General features: G+C 39.9%; 1 protein-coding gene across 2 annotated transcripts; it reads right to left on the reverse strand.

The window, feature by feature from the left end:
• Positions 1 to 2279: 2279 nt before the first annotated feature.
• On the reverse strand, positions 2280 to 9169 carry LOC134851250 (endoplasmic reticulum resident protein 29-like). Of its 2 annotated transcripts, XM_063867248.1 has the most exons (4): positions 9053 to 9169; positions 4001 to 4130; positions 3400 to 3465; positions 2280 to 3170 (listed from the first exon to the last, which is right to left on the reverse strand). In XM_063867248.1, the coding sequence occupies exons 1-4, from the start codon at positions 9164 to 9166 to the stop codon at positions 2662 to 2664; spliced, it is 819 nt and encodes a 272-aa protein (XP_063723318.1). In that variant the 5' UTR covers positions 9167 to 9169; the 3' UTR covers positions 2280 to 2661. The 2 variants fall into 2 exon arrangements, with proteins under 2 accessions (XP_063723318.1, XP_063723320.1); XM_063867250.1 differs by lacking the exon at positions 3400 to 3465.
• Between the last annotated feature and the right edge of the window lie 8319 nt (positions 9170 to 17488).

Genomic DNA, 17488 nt, shown 5'->3' on the forward strand with positions numbered 1-17488 from the left:
TATATCTAAGTTTTAAAATCTTTATCTATCTATAAAATATATCTAGCGAAAAACCAGAACATCACAAGAGGACTTTTAAAAATACTACTTCCTAGACATAAGATAAGAAAACGCCCAATTAAGTTCCGCGTATTTTAGCTACTTAATTTGTAACAGGCAAGCTATTTGGTATTATTAGAGGTTCAAAATATGAATGACTGTCAGTTTTTACAGTGCTGATTTAAATTAACCGGACAAAACGCATTAAACTTGAAATTTAAAACGCGTTTTTCTCAAATTGGGTTGAGTTTAAGTGAAAACTTATGAAGACAAAACTCGCTTAAATTTTTAGCAGAATCAATATGGTGTAATTTGTTTTGCGAAATTCGGGCCCAAAGTTTAACCCCAAAAATGGATCTTTTTGGCTTTTCTTAGTTAATCAAAAATTACGCCAAAAATACCCAGTCGATCTCAGACATAATTATACCAAAGTGAGCCCCTTACGTAGCCTAACAAACTTTAAGGAGGGTATATTCTCCAAAAAAATTTGCAAAATGTTTAAAAATTGTTTTTGAAATAAAAAGTTGCTGTTTTATATAGTAAAAACGACCTTTTTTGTCTATCAAACGAAAATAAATGAACTTATACACTGTTTTGGAGAATATACCCTCCTTAAAGTTTGTTAGGCTACGTAAGGGGCTCACTTTGGTATAATTATGTCTGAGATCGACTGGGTGTTTTTGACGTAATTTTTGATTAACTAAGAAAAACCAAAAAGACCCATTTTTGGGGTAAAATTTTGGGCCCGAATTTCGCAAAACAAATTACACCATATTGATTCTGCTAAAATTTTAAGCGAGTTTTGTCTTCATAAGTTTTCACCTAAATTCAACCCAATTTGAGAAAAACGCGTTTTAAATTTCAAGTTAAGCTCGTTTTGTCCGGTTAATTTAAATCAGCACTGTATAATCTCATCAATTGCAGTAACCTTTCAACTTGGAAAAAAAACAAGTTTATTTTTTAACTTTGTTGTCAACTGATTGCCGCCTGAGCTGATTAGTATCAGATAGCTTTCGCGCTTTTCCTCATTCTTCGCTGTCCAAGTTTCGGGCTGCAGTTTGCGTCTTACTTGAACTCGCACCCTAGTTACTGCTGCATGGGCTGTTAGACTTCAGCTACCCAAAAAGTCTACACCCTCTTTTGTGGGCGATGTGGCAAGAAAGCTATAGGAGAATGGCACAATTAAAAGGGGCAGTAATTAACAGTACTGTATACACTCGAAATAAAAACAGTAACGAGGGCATACGAAAAAAGACTTGGGACCAAAAACAAGTTTTTCAGAGGAAATTATGAGCAAGCATCGTTTTTTTGATATAATCAAATATAAGCTCGATCAATAAGAGTTTACAGCCAATGCACCGTACGCTAGTCAATGAGATTAAAACACTTGCATAATTTATTGTTTCTGAATGTTTTTCCCTAGATTTCTACAACTCGATCCTTTTTTGATATTACTTTTGATTTTGATTTTGTTGACGTCGATTATAGGGCAGCCAAATGCAACCCTAATCGGTTAATTAGCTATCCTACCAGAGTTGTTTTTGAATTAGATTAGAATTAAAATCTCTCGACACTTAATTCTTGTTCAGTAAGTTTTGAGTATCTCTACTCTAAAGTAGATATGCAACCAGAATTGATTTAGCCGGAATTCCGGAACCGGAATTACTAACTGCCGGATTCCGGAACCGGAACTTGTTTATAGTGCTGATGAATAATGATATTTTCGATGAATGAGGAGCCAGTATGTAAAGTGGCTGCACATTGCAGATGCGACATGAACGTGAAAGATCCGATCGACTGGTGGAAGAACGAGTCTCGATACCCGCTTTTGCGGAAAATTACCCGGGCATACTAATCGGCACCTCCTACCTCCGTAAGAAGTCAAAAGGTGTTCAGCTCATCCAGCAACGTCATCTCCGTTAAACGGAACAGACTGACTCCGGATTTTTCGGAAAAATTGGTTTTACTCCATGATAACATTCCACTTTTGAATCAATAATTCAAATGTTTGAAAGTTCGTTTTTTTTTATTGGAAATGATAGTAAAATTGAGCACCAAATTCCGGTATTTTCCCGTATTTTTTACCGGATTCCGGAATTCACTGTAAAATCAGCCGGAATTCCGGAATCCGGTGCATCTCTACTCTAAAGCACATTCCTGTTGAAAGCAACAATACAAGCTTCCTTATTTTGAACACAATTTCACTCTGACTCGACTAATCAAATATAATGGGAGAAAAATAAGATGGCTAAATATGTGAATTACATACAGATACCAGTGATTAAAAGCTGCAACATTTACAGAATACACTTAAGGTACCGCTTTTTGTAAAAACTGCATCTCAAACAAGAGGCCAAATTGAAACAAATAAACATATATTCATTTATTAGAACAGATATAAGATGAGGTATGCACCATTTTAAGGCCACATTTACAGAATGAAGTTGTACATTAGGTATCACGATTATCAATAACTGATATTTAACAAAGTGAAAATCGACATTTATTGAACAAAAACCTTATCAGTTCTGATAGGTTGATTTCCTGATCATAGAACTAAGCACGTTATTAAACAGTGAAAAATGATGAGAGCCAACGTTAGTTTAAGCTCGTAATTGTCAATTACAGTTCATCTTTTTCCGCAGCCGACGCCTTGAAAGATTCGATAACATTCGCTCTTCGGGTCACTTCAACTCGTTTCATACTCGACATGCTTGCGCCTAAAATCTTCTGCAGTCTCTCGGCTTCCAAGTGAACAAACTCATCGCCTTTCTCTTGAATTTTCTTCATGTAAGTGACGTACACTTTGGCCGATGCCTTTTCAGCATCGTCACTATACTTTTCCATTTGAGCTTTAGCTGTTTCCAGCAACTCGCTTCGTTTATCTTTGTTTGTAACGAATTCAGACGCAATTTCGTCCATCTTTTTCAAACATCCATCTTTGGCTAAATACAATCCGTTCTTAGTCAGAAACTTCTTGAGATTCTCCGGTTCGTCCGCTTCTTCGCTGCTGTCAGGGGCGTGGAAGATGATAGGCTCTGCTCTCCCTTTTTTGAAGAGGTAATACTGAGGCCACTGGTCTTTCTGTATGTGAAAGCGCTCTGCTAGCTCAACATTAGTTGGTTCCGGATCTGTAAAAAAATAAGATCGTATATCATAAACTTTTGTGTCATGAAAACATTGATAACAATTCCGAGCCAAACTAAATTCATGCTGCGCACTTAAATACAATAAGAAATTGTCTGTGAGGAAAAAATCAGTTTATCATGCTTAGGTTAACAGGCTAGTACAATTCAGTCAAACGTGGTGAGCCAAACTAATCGTGTAACCAATCACAACAAGTCACAGGTTACCTCTTACCTGATGACTCACCCCCGTACTCGGGATAATCCTCGTACTCCGATGGCGGAGGAACCTCAGAATTGACTACAAAAAGATATCACATTTAACGTTTAAATCCCAGATAGAACAACAATAAAGACCTGTACTCGGAAGATCGTTATGTGGATTATCGTCATAATCATTGTACTTGTGCTCGTCTTTTTCCGTCAGTTCAATTGGTTGAACTGCACAAACACACACAAAATACTACATTCAATCTTCATAACCGGAAAATTGCAATAGGCTCTTGTTTGCAATCTGATGCAAAAATTTCCAAACAAGGGCTGTTGCATGGCATGCAAAAATTCCCGCGAGGCGGCGGGGAGAACCTTCAAAAAAGGGCAAAAGTAATTTTCAGTCAACTGCAAACGAGTCATCGCCACTAAAAAATATCAATTTTCGTCCAAATATCCAGAGCCACATGCAAATACCCAAAAAACGCGGTTACATTTTGAATGCGGTAACATTCTGGAACAGCTTTGTTAAAAAAATTCAAAAACGCTATAGGTGTCGGCATATTGTCATATGAGCTTGGAGCCATATAATAATAATTAAAATATAAATGGCGAATTTGGCTTACTTTCAAGCCTGACATGACCCACAATGGCTCTGGTATCGCCGCCAAGCTCCTCGCTGATCTCAGACAGGATATAGTCAGGGATATCATCGCCTGAGAACTTTACCAGCACTGCATCAAACGCACTTAGCACCTGAAACAAAACTAAATGCATAAAAACCTCCACTCCTTGAGAAAATCCAAGATCCGCCCCTCGATTTGATTTCTGAAGATATATCTTTGAATATATTTTCGGCTCAATTTCGATTGTCAAAGCAAATATCATTTGTCAAATTTTCGAAAAACCTCTGATTCTATAATGCCGTATGTGGGCGTGTTCACTCTTTGTGCAGTGTAGGTCATGCGAGAAATAAAAATTTGAATCTCCAGCTCGTGTAAGGGGAATTTTAACCCGCTTTCATCCATATCTTACGCAAATACCATCTCTAAACTAAGATTTATTCAGCTTAAAGTTATATCTGCTAAGGGTATAATTTATTCGATTAAGCCTATCCGATTACAATTTTTCTGAAGCTAAGCTCAAGAGCGTATTTTCTGTTTCCTTGTTTTTCTCTGATGTTATCTGTCATTTTTATGACTGTTTTGTTTTCAGTTTAATCCTTGTGGTTTATGTTGGAAAATTTTCTGTTGGTTTATTGCTGCTATTGGGCCTTGAGAGTCTAAAACATGTAGAGTTTTTTTAATATTCTTTACATTTTCGTAATCTGAGGGCAATCGCAGCCTTACTTCGTTTTTTTTAAATTCCTGAGTAGTCGAAGATGTAAGAGCTTGATTTTGTTTTTATTTTTCCAACTACGAGCTGACATATTGATACCTTAGCATGGTGACCGAAGTTTTTTCTATGTTTGACGATGTTGTCAGATGACATTATAACTTTCCTAGTGCGTTGCCATCTTACGCATAACCATTTCTGCGTTATCTTCGATTTTTGATTATATCTAGGGCAGAATTACCAACACGTGCATGGCCATTGCTAGTTGGTCTCCGTAGTTGATTCCTTCTTTCGAAAGTAACTTTTTTATTTACAAAGAACTGATGGGTCTAATATACCATTGCGTATAATTAATTCTAAATTTCCTAACTATAGTTAATTTTTGTTAGGATATTTCGACTCGTCACATAGGTATCCAGACATTCAACGATTTATTTCCATTGCCTGATTGGTTTGTGAGCAATGGTTTGGGAGAATTAGGAGGAAATAGTAAATGCTGCTTCAGTGGTTGCACTACTGCTTCATGGTCAAAATATCCTCGGCATCGGTGGTTGGACGCAAGATTGCTTTTGTTTCCCTGAACTTTTCGAGCATCGCCTCTAGAATTTACAATTACTGCTTTTAAAGTAGGTAACGCGAGTGCTTTGTAGGAAAAATGAAGCTCGAGGGGTTTTATGGTTCTCCTCCATACAAGATCCAATTAACGAGTAACACGAAGTATAGTGGATAAATGTCGCAATCGGTACCCATCTGTGCCAGTCTGACAATTGTATGTCAGTATGTATTTTGAAAATCTGTTACATATCTCAGTGTCAGCTTTCAACTAGTCCAAATTTTTGAGGGTGCGTCAATGTCACGAGACTAACTTGTATTTCGAGCAAGTTAGTGCGTTCATGTTCTTAGTTTTGATATTACGTAGTTCCTAAATTAGACAAATCGTTTCGGTACATAGCTATGTACAAATAACATTTTCGTAAGTTCTCTTGCTACTGCGTCTGCTCTGGCACTCTCCGATTGAAACGATTGTAAAGAAGAGATTTGTTGAAATGGTGGTGTCTGGTCTTTGCTTGACACGTTTGTGAGCTGCGAGTATGTCAAACAAATTTCTATACTAATCACCCGAAATTCAGTGAACCTTGGTGAATGGAAACTTTTCTGAACAATTCTGTTGTTCTAGTCAGAATACCTCTTGGCGAGTGCCCACCTGTTGACCTGATGTGCCCCCTTATTGGCGATTTATGGATATGATAAATAACTTCTTTCCAAAGCCTTGGTAAGCAATATTGCTTGTGTTTTATCATTCTACTAACGGCATAAACGTTTCAGGAAAAAAACTTCAGTTTCCAACACGAGTGATTAAATTGTTTTGCATACTTTTTGAGCGACTGTCTGCTCACGTTAGATTTAGTATACTACCATAATGCATCCAGTTCGTGACGTTCTCGAAGTCTAGATCTTTGTTTTTATTCTATTCAGCCCAGTGACTCAATTCTCGGTGAATGTCTGCAAACCTTTTTATTTAATCGACTGTCTGCGCACGTTTGATTTAATATACTACAAAAACGCATCCAGTTCGTGACATTCTCGATGTTTGGGTCCTTCTTTTATTTTATTCAGCCCAGTGACTCATTTCTCATGTTGAACTTGTTATATAGGCCAGCAGAATCTGGGTGATACTATACGTTTCTGGTTTTGAGGCATGAGGAAATTTTTAAAAAGTTTAGTTTTTGTCAGGTGCGTCTGATGGAGCCCAAGTCTTGGCATTTTCTGATTTGAGATTTTTTCCGACGAGCTCGTCAAAAAACTTTTTTTTATTTTCTGAACCATCATAAGGGAAGCCTCTGCCTTCTTTTGCTATTGCCTGGATATTTTTTTCCTTAACAGTTAATTAACCTGTCATTTTAAGCAGGGCAAGAGTGTTCAATTTAAATCAGAGACAAGTAAACCGCTGCATAGTTTGCTTTTTCCGGGATGTGTGAGATGATAATATCAAAAGATAACACTCGGTCTAGAAAGTTCCACATTGACGGTGGTTGTTTCTGCATGGAAGAATTGTGTGAGACTTCTATTGTCTGCTCGAACTATGAATGACTTTACTGATACCCATATGAAGCGAGCAAAACGATCAAACACAAAGTACAGCGCTACAAATTCTTTTTATTATATTGAGATTTTCAACTGTGCTGTACTAGAAGAATCCAGCACCAAATGATACTGGTGCATACGTTTTCATCTCTCCGTCGTTTTCTAATTTTACGTATTCTTAAACCATTATCACAAACCCAGTTCCATGGTAGCTATGGTCACAGAGTATTACATTATGTAGTTAAGATGGGTTTGGGTAGTCTAAGCGTTAAATTTGCAACCTGAATTAGATCTTTTTATTTCTGGAATTGGAGATCTAACTGTTTTTCTAAGTAGCCTGTAGAATTATAGCAACTTCTCATCCTATATTAGGCATATAGATCTTAAAACTGAACAAACCTAATTAGTCTTTTCACTTGTTTTACCGTTTGAGGCATTTCGATTTTATATAGCACTGCAGATATCTTTGCTTTTTCGGGAGAGACATCATTGGCTTTTTATACGGTCTAAAAATTCCATAGTTTGAGTTATTTCACATTTCTCTTGAGAGAGTTTTGACCCTGATAGGAAAAAACATTCAAAAAGTTTTGTATCATTCATAAATTGGGTTCATAGATCGGCTGCTAGATATGAATCAAGATAGCGAGGAGGAATGAATTGAAACCAGTGTCTTTGTACTAGACATTTGTACGCGTAGGTGCAAGACCCGAAACTGAAGGCCAACGAAAGTAGAGACAGATAGTCTGCAATTTACACGCAAGGGTATGCCTATGAGCCGTCCAATTTGGTGACCAAACTCTTTCCTGCAGAGTGGTTCCATGCATCAGTCATATTGCAAAGTGGAAAGTTGCTGTGTCTATAAGCTGTTTTTATTGAGTGGTTGACTCGCTGAGGTCAAACAACCTCTGCAAATTTCCGGATGTTTTTCTATGCGCAAACAATAGACTACTATCTTTGGAATGCAAAATGATTGTTATTAGTCAAAAGTAGTGAATTACCGCAAATTCAAAATTAAGTTCAGTGAATTACCGCAAAAAAGTGAAATACCGCAACCTCTAAATTAAATTCAGTTAAACTTCTTCAGTGAATTTGCGTTGGTGCTCCTTGCGTTTAAGGAGATCGTTGATGTTCCGGTGTTAACTTGATTATAATCTTGATGTTCCGCTGTTAGCTCTATCTTGATGTCAGAGTACTTCATAGGTCACTCTTCTACTGGGGTTCTTTGACCTTCTGCCAAAAGGGAACTCTCCCAGAAGAACTCTCGCACTTAAAACTTCTTTAGAAAAATTAATGGATCTCTTTTTGGTTCAACTATCTCAAGTGCTTGGAGATTAATGATTTGATCTTATATCTCTGCTGAAAACTGAAGTAATCCAGGATTTTTCCATGCTTCAGGAGTTGGAAGCCAGAACTTCAAACTTAAGGGGTGGTTTTAATTGAGAAGCTTACTGCTTGATCGTTTTATAATCTATGAAACCGTTAGTTCCTAATTCAAAATTGTTAGTTTGCCTCATTTTTACCAGTGCGAGCATCTATTAGTAGTAGTAGTAGTAGTAGTAGTAGTAGTAAAATACTTAGAGACAGTTCTCAACGGTTCGCAGCCAGATTCAAGTTCATCAGTTTAGTTTTATCTTGTTTGTGATGTTATAGTTTCCACATCTGCATACCACTCTCCAAGTGCATTTGTTTTCCTCGGATTAGTGTCTAATAGAGAAGTGCCAGTAGATTATCTGTACGGTATCTTAGTTAATTTCGTTGCCAAAATTAGGGTAAGGTCGTTGATACGTAGTTGAAGAAAGTTACGATCGCCGAAAACTTAGTTTTCACAAACTTCCTCAAACTTGAGAAACAAAAAACTCCGAAACCAAAATCCGAAAAAGTTGCAACTTTAATGCATAAAAAGGTCTAACAGAAAATTTCTGAAACCTTTTTTTTCTAACAAAAAAATTAGCACAAACAAAAATTAGCTAAGTATGAACTATATTGACACTGAAAAAATGGAAAAAAAAAGTTACAAAAATTCAACACCCGACAAGAAAACCGACAAAAAACTAAGAGGAAACCAAAAGACAAAAAAAAATCAAATTATACCCAAAAACTTTTTCAGCTATTGAGCAAGAATCACTTGAACAGCTCTAAACCAGATGCTGAACTTTTGGACCTTTGATACTGCGAAGCGTAATGTTCCTTCCATTTAGCAAATGGAATTAAACTCGTTATCAGTTTCATTTAAATTTTACCTGGGTAATAAAATTTACCTTGTCAAAAGTTCGGTCATCTAATTCTAGAACACCTGTTGTGAACTCTTGGCGCGCAGAGGTGAAAGAACAGACAGCAAGAAAACAAATGGATATCAACAAAACTACACTCATTCTAACCTGAAACACAATTTTAATAGAACAAACACCTTAATTGCAAAAGGATAGCTAAAAATGCTGCAAATGTTTCTTTAACGCATTTTTTTAAAATTATATACAATAGGAAGGTGAAAAATGATCAGAGTTACCGAAGTTTCATCGCCAGTCCTTCATCATTTCACTAATTCGACCTATACAAAGCGATAATGTCTTTACCGAACGGATCAGCAGCAGGTCCGGATAAAACAGTTTTTCAAATTTTTAAAGATCTTGTTAGTAGTAGAAGGGCAAGTCAGGACTTAATTTTCTGAAATCGCTTACTAAGCTAGTTTTTTCGTAACCGAAGATAGTTTTTTCGTAACCGAATTCGACCTATACAAAGCGATAATGTCCTTTCCGAACGGATCAGCAGCAGGTCCAGATAAAATAATTCCTCAAATTTTAAAGATCTCGTTAGTAATTCGAATGGCAGTGCAGGACTTAATTTCCTGAAATTGCTTACTTAGCTGATAAACCTCATTGGAGATGGTAAAACACCCGAATCCCAAAGATCTTTCTTTTTAGGCGCAAAGCTATCGCCCTCATAAGATAAGCGGAGGGTTGAGACCGATGGTCATAGGGATCATGCCGATGAAACGTATCGCGTCCAAATGCGCTGGAAGCAAGGCCCTCTCCGAGCGACAAAGTTTTTTCGGAAAACCTACAGGTAGGATGCGGTACTAAATGAGGAGCAGAAATAGCTGCACCTTCGTGTAAAAACATAACTGCACTGTTCTTCAAAAACTAGACTTAAAGAATGCCTTTAATTCTCTAAACAAAGAAACTAATTGTTGTGATAAACTTATTAAATAGTTCGAGATTTGAGATGAGCATCGACCAGAATGTGAAAAATGCAATCTCCGCTGAATTCGAATTTTTAGCAGCGAGCCTTCCGGATCGGTGATTATTAAGAACGTTATTGGAACGATTGGCCAAACGGTGAGGACTGGAATATTCTGGTATTTTAAAATTTCAAAAATTCGAATTATGACGTCATATTTCTGAGAAACGTCAGAAACGGCCATTTTGGCTAAATCAAGAAAGAAAAACAGAACAACATTAGCTGCGCTAACAACAACTACGAAATCGAGATTGGAAAACGACAACGAGTTACAGAGTAACAGAGAACACTCCGAGTTGCAACTTTTGTGCCGCTACAATAGTTGCAAGGCCGTTGTGAACAACGGTGAAGGGTGAAAAACGGCCTTCCGGATTAAGAAGAAATCAGGATTAACAAGCTTGATCCAGCGGATTTGTCAATCCGGAGGGGTAAAGGAACTGAAACTTTTATCCTGTTACATAAACTTTTAGCTTCTTGTCATCTCCTGACTTGAATTTAATTCACATCTAGATTCATTTTGATAAGGATGAGAAGCTAGGAGTTGGGGGAAAGGGTTGATCCATCTTCGATGGAGATGATGATTTTTATCTACTTAACAAAAACAATAGTAATATAATAAGTAGTAATAGCCCTGTTTTTAGGAGTGACCTCGTGGTCTGGGGATACTGAGACCCAGCCATGAGCTCACTATTTCTGCATGTAATCTAGTTAATTTAAGTGTTTTGACCGAAGCCGAAAGCAGTAACGTTTTTGTCGACCCGATGTTAGAAAGACCACCGAAAAGTACTGGCTTGGTAGAGACGGTGAAAAGCATGCAAAGCTCTGTTTAGACGTTAGCCAGTCGTCTTAAGACTTAGTTTTGTCTTCCGTCGATATGTATCTTCCGGGAGAATTTTACATAGATGTTTTTATGGCGCTCCTGGGTGTTATTTTTTTTAACATCATGACCGGCAGAACCGTTAACGAGCACTCCGCGCCGAGCGGATGCTCACATTAACGCCCTTAATAGGCCTAAACCGCCGGGGCGGAAGGGTAGTTTTGAACGCGGAAGCCTTCCGGATTACCGTGAATAGCTTTTTAACTTAGTTAGGACCAAAAATTCACGAACCAGGAAGGGTGGGGGGATTCGCGGTCCCGTCATCTCCTGAATGGTTTGTGACCAAAAACACTTAAAGATATATATAAAACCAAACAAAAAGTAGTATAGTACCCAAGAAAAACAAAAAACATAAAAAAATAACCGAAAAAAAACCAAAAAGAGTAAAAAAGTAAAAAATCAGTAGAAATCATCCCCCCAGACAAGATGTGATCCGACCCTCCCGTTTGTTGTTGATAGATATATTGTTGTTACAGGCATTTATATCAGTCAGGATCGTTACGATCAGTTTTGTGGCCCGTTTGTGAGGCTTGTACTGTAGGGTTATTTGAGCATTTAAGCACGTTAATGATAAATTGCGCCCAATCCAGAAGGGTCAGATGATTTGCGCTCAATTCGGAGGGGTCTTGGGAGAAGACTGATCCGGCAAGCAGTACAAGGAGCAACAAGAAGGGGCTCAACGACAACAACAATCGACTGTTGGGTATCGTTAGCAAGTTTTGTGTCCCTTTTGGTACAAAAATTAAGATAGTAATCTGTGGGGGGCTCGACAGTGCTGCACTGTAGTGACCCTTCACCGAACTGCGAATATCCGAGTTAAGCACCTTAATTCGGATATTAGCCAAACCCGGAGGGGTATAGTATTACTAATATTATTAATTATATAGCCTATATTAATAGTCTTATATCGTTTTTCAGTCAAAAACAACGAAAACAGACCGGTTTTTAGGGTCAAAATAGCGATATTTTGATTCCCCCACAAGTCGCGATTTTTGAGATATCGATAATTTTTGAAACGGAAAAAAGCGCTAAAGTAGTGTGTTACATCGTAATTGCACTACCATAATAGATAGATCCGGTCAAATTTAGTTCGGAAGTGGTTGGAACTATTTTGGAACCAAAAAACCGAATTTTCGTGATTTTTGAGAAACCGAAACACTAAAAATTCAGTAAATTTTTTAAAATTTTTGAGTTAGAACAGTAAAAATAGTTGTTCGGACAACGTCCACTAGTGAATCTACAAGTTTTAAAACCCGCTACCCGAAAACCTTCCCGGTTGCAGAGAAATCGAACTTAACGTGTTTGATTTGGTGGATTCATCAATCCGGAGGGGTACAGGTAGCATAGTTTTTTGCAAATTTTTTCAACTAAAGCGTTTTAGATCGGGTCTTTTGCATTGAACTAGAAGAGTATAGGCCTTCTGAGCTCGGATCAATAATTTTTAGGTCGAAAGGACCTGATTTGCGGAAAAAGTTAGGCGGAACCTATAAGAGAGAAAAATTTTTCGAGTTTAGAAAAAAGACGTTTTGGTTAATAACTTTGGAACTACTGGGCATATCGAGTTGATCTTGGTACCAATAGCTCAGAAATTAGCTTAGCTTACTGATAGGGACAAAAGTTTTTCGGAGAAGTAAGCGTGAAAATTTTTTGAGATTGTTTTTAGCAAATTCCTCAATTTGGAAGGGTACACCCTTCACGTTTTACAAAAAATTTTTTAGAAAAGCCCTTATACCCCTAACAAGAGGTAATAGCGGTTGAATAAAGTAACTTTAGGCTGTTCTAGACGAAAAGGGGAGGCTAAAGGCACAGCAAAAGCTTAAGAGAGCCGAAGTTAGGCGAGCGATAAGACCCTTCACCGTTAGTGTGAATTGTCAAATAAGAGGCATAACTTCAATCCGGAAGGGTCTAGGAAAGTAGTGCATGCCCTTCCTAGTTAATTGAAAGAGCAAAATTGCATCGGAGAACGTATCCGGAGGGGTCAAAATTTTTTTTTTTTTTTCAAGTTAGGAGGGTTCCGAATCCGGAGGGGTCTTATAGTTGCTAATTCGGAGGGGTCCAAATCCGGAGGGGTCTTATATTAACTAACTCAGAGGGGTCCCAATCAGGAGGGGTCTAGATTCTGCCAGTCCGGAAGGGTCCTATTTGCGCCAATCCGGAGGGGTATTATTTTATTAAAGGACTTAGGTAGACGAAAGAAAGACTAAAAAGTGAGAGGTATTAGGTTATTAGCACACAGGCTAGCTATCAGTGACTGCACTGGTAACTTGCCTTTCAATAAGAACCAGACCAAAACAAAACAGGTGCGAACTCGGATATTCGCGACACTAAGTCTAAATTAAAAAGAGCGTGATTCATTGGTGTAGATTGTAACATAATACGTTTTTGGGAAAAGTGACTGCCCTGAGGATTTTAGTAGGTCTAGCTCGGGCAGTCCGAAGGCAGATAGGTAACACAGTACTCGGTGGGTGCAATAGACGCCCACTTGAGAAAATTACTGCCTTCAAAGTTTTGTCTGTTTGGTGCAGCACCGAGCAGGGAAAGCTTTTTCTTTAAAAGACAGGTTCGACTATTGTACTGCGACCGACTAAGAGTACATTACACATACGTTTTTTTTATAGAAGTATTCATAGTGTGACATTAAATATATATATTTTATTTTTTGATTTTAAATCAACATAAACTGTGCTTGATTGGGTAGTGAGTACACTATCTTTTAAATTGACTGATAACATCATATTGTGCTAGTTTTCAAATCTTACCACCGATAATCGGTTAGTGTGAATAAATTTTATACAAACTGTACCCTGATAACATACAGGGATTCGTGGTCACTATTTAAAAGAATCTTGTGAAAATTATTGTGTTGTGTCATTATTATTGTTAATAAAACTATAAGGTCTCTAGCAATCAGGTTAAGTATAGGCATTAAAAAGTGACAAATAGAGAATGAGTCTAGAAAAGTCAAGGATACCAAAACGAGGTAATAGCTCTAGGAAATTCATACCTGAAAAGCAAAGAAAAACGATGACCGATCCTTTTGTGGATTGGATCAAGCGATCCCGGTCCGATAAAGGGGAGACGGTTTCAGGCAAATGGTTGAAACGAGAAGTCAGAAGACCTCAGAAGAGCGGAAAGAACTGTTAGAAGTGGAGGTCAATACGGACCAAACCATGAACGACAACCAGGAAGTAAATGGACTGGAAGGGAGAGGCAGAAGGCTGGCGAGTGAATCTACTCCGGTAGAACAAGGCCATGATTTTGCCACTTCCACCGGGACATTGGATCGAGAGGAGATGTCGGAACTGTCCGACATCTCGACTGAAATAGCGACAACTAGAAGATCTCCGACAGACAACACTATGATGGCAGGAGGAACTGGGAAACAAACAACGTCATCATCATTCTCAGAAAGAATGAAGAACACCTTCGGAAACATCTTTCCATTCAGCATGGGAGGAGGAGCAGGAAACGACGGTGAATCCCAGGAGGAAGAGGATGAAGAGGAGCAAGGGGACTTTGGATCTCAAGTCAGCCTCAATAGTTCGATCCAGGAGAATGAGGCACACGTCGGAAGAGAGACTGGAACCTTGGACAAATTTGGTGTAGTGACAACGATAAGCAAAGAGGCAAACACACCGGGCCAGTCAAAAGACTTCGCGATTAGGACAAGTTCAGAGCCACAAACTGGAGAGAGTAGAACCAGAGGGCTAGGCAACGCGTTAGCGGATCCTGAAATAGATAATGAAAAGACGTCGAGGCAGAGAGTTAAGGCTCGGATCTCGACCAGCACGAAGCTACCTGGGACCGGCAGGGTTACACCACCACTAGTGACGCCACTCGTGGATAACGGGGCAGCACTAGAGGAAGCCTTAAACATCATAGTGGACAGTTTAGGAGAACAAAACGAGCAGATGTCAATAAGGATGAGTGAACTAGAAAGGGCAGTCCACATTGAAAGAGAGAGTCTGAGGGAAGAAATAAACCGCAACAGACAAGAAGTTGGCGGGAGCGAAAAACGCTTGAAAGAAAGAACGGACGAACATATGGCGAGGAACTTGTCGCGAATGACAAGAGAGGCGGAACAGCGAGAGTTACGCTTAAGAGACGACATGGAGAAGTTAAGAATACAACAAGAGCAGTCTCTTGGGACTCTTGACACAAAGATAGACGCGATGATGGAGGGGCGAACTCAGGCTATCATGGATAGGTTGGACGGGCTACTAAGCAGCAAGAGTGGACCAAAAGAAGGAGAACAGAACTCGGGAGGTCCCAGCAGGGAACCGAGGGTGAACTTCAATGAACATCAAAAGAGGAAGACGTATGGATCCACTAGAGGCAGGGGCAGTTCATCAGGCTATGCCACAAGGGGTAATGGAGCATGGGGCCCGAACAGTAGAGCAAGTTCAACGGGGAACAGACAGACCTCTAACGAACGACCAACGCAAGGCACACATGCGACTGGGAGAAGTGATTCCGGCAACAGGGGGCATGCAAGCCCGAGGAGGAGTCATGTGGGCAAAGCGGGAAACACTCACGGTGATTCGGTTTGCAGGGATGCACCGCACACAGAACCTTCGACGAGGTGTGAGGACACTCAAGCAGGACACTCATGGGATGCCACGACAATGGCCACAGCATTTGAACCCCTAAACAGGTCTTTGGAGACATTCCTGACAAGGTTATCAAGAACCAATGAACGCAGTGAGAAGTCCAGAAGAGTCTTTAAGAAACCAAGATGCTACAAAGACGAATCTGATGGCTGTATTGATACCTGGATAGAGGTAATGAAGCTGCATTTCGAGGAAGAGGACTTGTCGGAGAGACAGGAATGCAGCGCGCTCACCAGCAACCTAGAAGGGACAGCCCTGAACTGTGTCATGGCCAAGAAGCAATATCAACGTGACACTGCTGAGAAAATCTTCGAAGTCTTGTTAAACCGTTTTGGATCAGGGGTGCAGGGACACCAGGCGATGATGCGCTTCGAGAAACGGAGGCAACGAGAAGATGAAACGATAGGCAAGTTTCTCGATGATTTGGAAATGCTGAGGAGACGCAGCCAACCGGACGAGTCAAACCGAAGGATAAACTTGGCCGTAGCCTCGAAATTTATCGATGGTGTGAAGAATGATGAACTTCGTACGATGCTAGCAACGCATTACACACCACTATCAACCAATGCGCCAACACCGGAGGAGTTGAGGCTCAAATCAAAAGAGTACCTTTTGTTGAAACCTCCTTCGAGATCTGGATATTACAAAAAAAATTATGGCAATTTTAACAACGGACCAGCAAACCAAGGGAACAATTGGTACAAACCGAGGGATGATATGGACAAGAGACGCTCTTGTGCTAATTGCAGTTCAACGGACCATCATGTGTCAGCATGCCCAGCTTACAAACAAGGCATGAAAGCAATAGGCTTTAGCCTCGAGGACGAAGATGCGTCAGAGTTGGACCATGAGGATTTCATGAGAGGAGTAATTGCGAAATTCGGCCCGAGGTGTTTCTTTTGCAACTTGGAAGGTCATTTTAAATCAGATTGTCCGCAATTCTGGGATGCAGTGGCAGACATTAAGCATCCAAGACATGAAGAAGCTTTGTCAGGAGTGAAAGCCAGCAAGGCTCGACTTTTGAGTGAAGCAGAAGCACGCAGAAACGATAAACCTCAAGAGCTGGCGGCAAAGAAAATGCAAGCGGTAATAGAGGAGACACGTGAGCCGGAACCAGCAACTGCGGCTCACGACTTCAAGATCGATTATAAGGCAGCCGCGAGGGATGCTCTAAATAGAGTGCAGCAGGAACTAGTGACGAAAGAGATCGAACAAAAAGTGAAACTTGAACTGGAGAATGAAAAACTTCAGGAGCAACTGAATACCTTCGAAGCAACGGAGTTCGAGGAAACTAAAGCACCAAGCAGTTTGAGCATGAAGCTTAATGTGATCTCCGGTCAGAGGTTCGGCATGGTGCCGCAAGGAAGCAAGATACAGTCGATAATCTCAGTGGCTGGACATCAGGTGATCAGAAATCTGAGTGAACCATCCGAGTTCACTTTGATGCATTTGGACACATATGCAGATTATCTGAGGCAGGTGGAGCCACGCACCGAGTCGAGAGCTGTGCGAGCACTACTAACGACGGGTGGCCCTCGCATGAAGAAACTTCATGGACGCTACCTAGAGGTCTATGGGCCGTATCAAGTAATGCTGAACGTGGATTGAATCAGTATTTACACCAGGACTTATGTAACAACAGATGATGACCAAATGGGGCAGATCTATTTGGGAGAAGAGGAACTCAAAGTCCACAGGATAGGCCATGACGCCATGATGGAACAAGACGCAGTACACATTGGGTATGAAGCAGATGTGACCGCACATCTGCTCGACACCAACGGAACAAAAATCGGAGTCACAGGGCTTCTGGACACAGGAGCGGTAGTGAGTGTGATGCCGATAAAAACTTGGGAAAAAATGGGCTTCACGCGGGAAGATCTAATTCCAACGAATCTCCGACTGGCCGCCGCCAATCGAGGAGCTATCTACGTGGCCGGAAGAACACCAATAACGGTCCTCCACATGGG

Source organism: Symsagittifera roscoffensis, chromosome 7 (assembly GCF_963678635.1).
Source record: "Symsagittifera roscoffensis chromosome 7, txSymRosc1.1, whole genome shotgun sequence".
Classification (NCBI taxonomy): Eukaryota; Metazoa; Xenacoelomorpha; order Acoela; family Convolutidae; genus Symsagittifera; species Symsagittifera roscoffensis.

Coding starts and splice junctions, on each gene's coding strand:
- LOC134851250 (XM_063867248.1), bottom strand. CDS start 9,166: ATGAGTGTAGTTTTGTTGATATCCATTTGTTTTCTTGCTGTCTGTTCT. Junction 3,466..4,000: donor GGGTCATGTCAGGCTTGAAA/GTAAGCCAAATT, acceptor ATCTTTTTGTAG/TCAATTCTGAGGTTCCTCCG. Junction 3,171..3,399: donor GTACGGGGGTGAGTCATCAG/GTAAGAGGTAAC, acceptor ATTTTTTTACAG/ATCCGGAACCAACTAATGTT.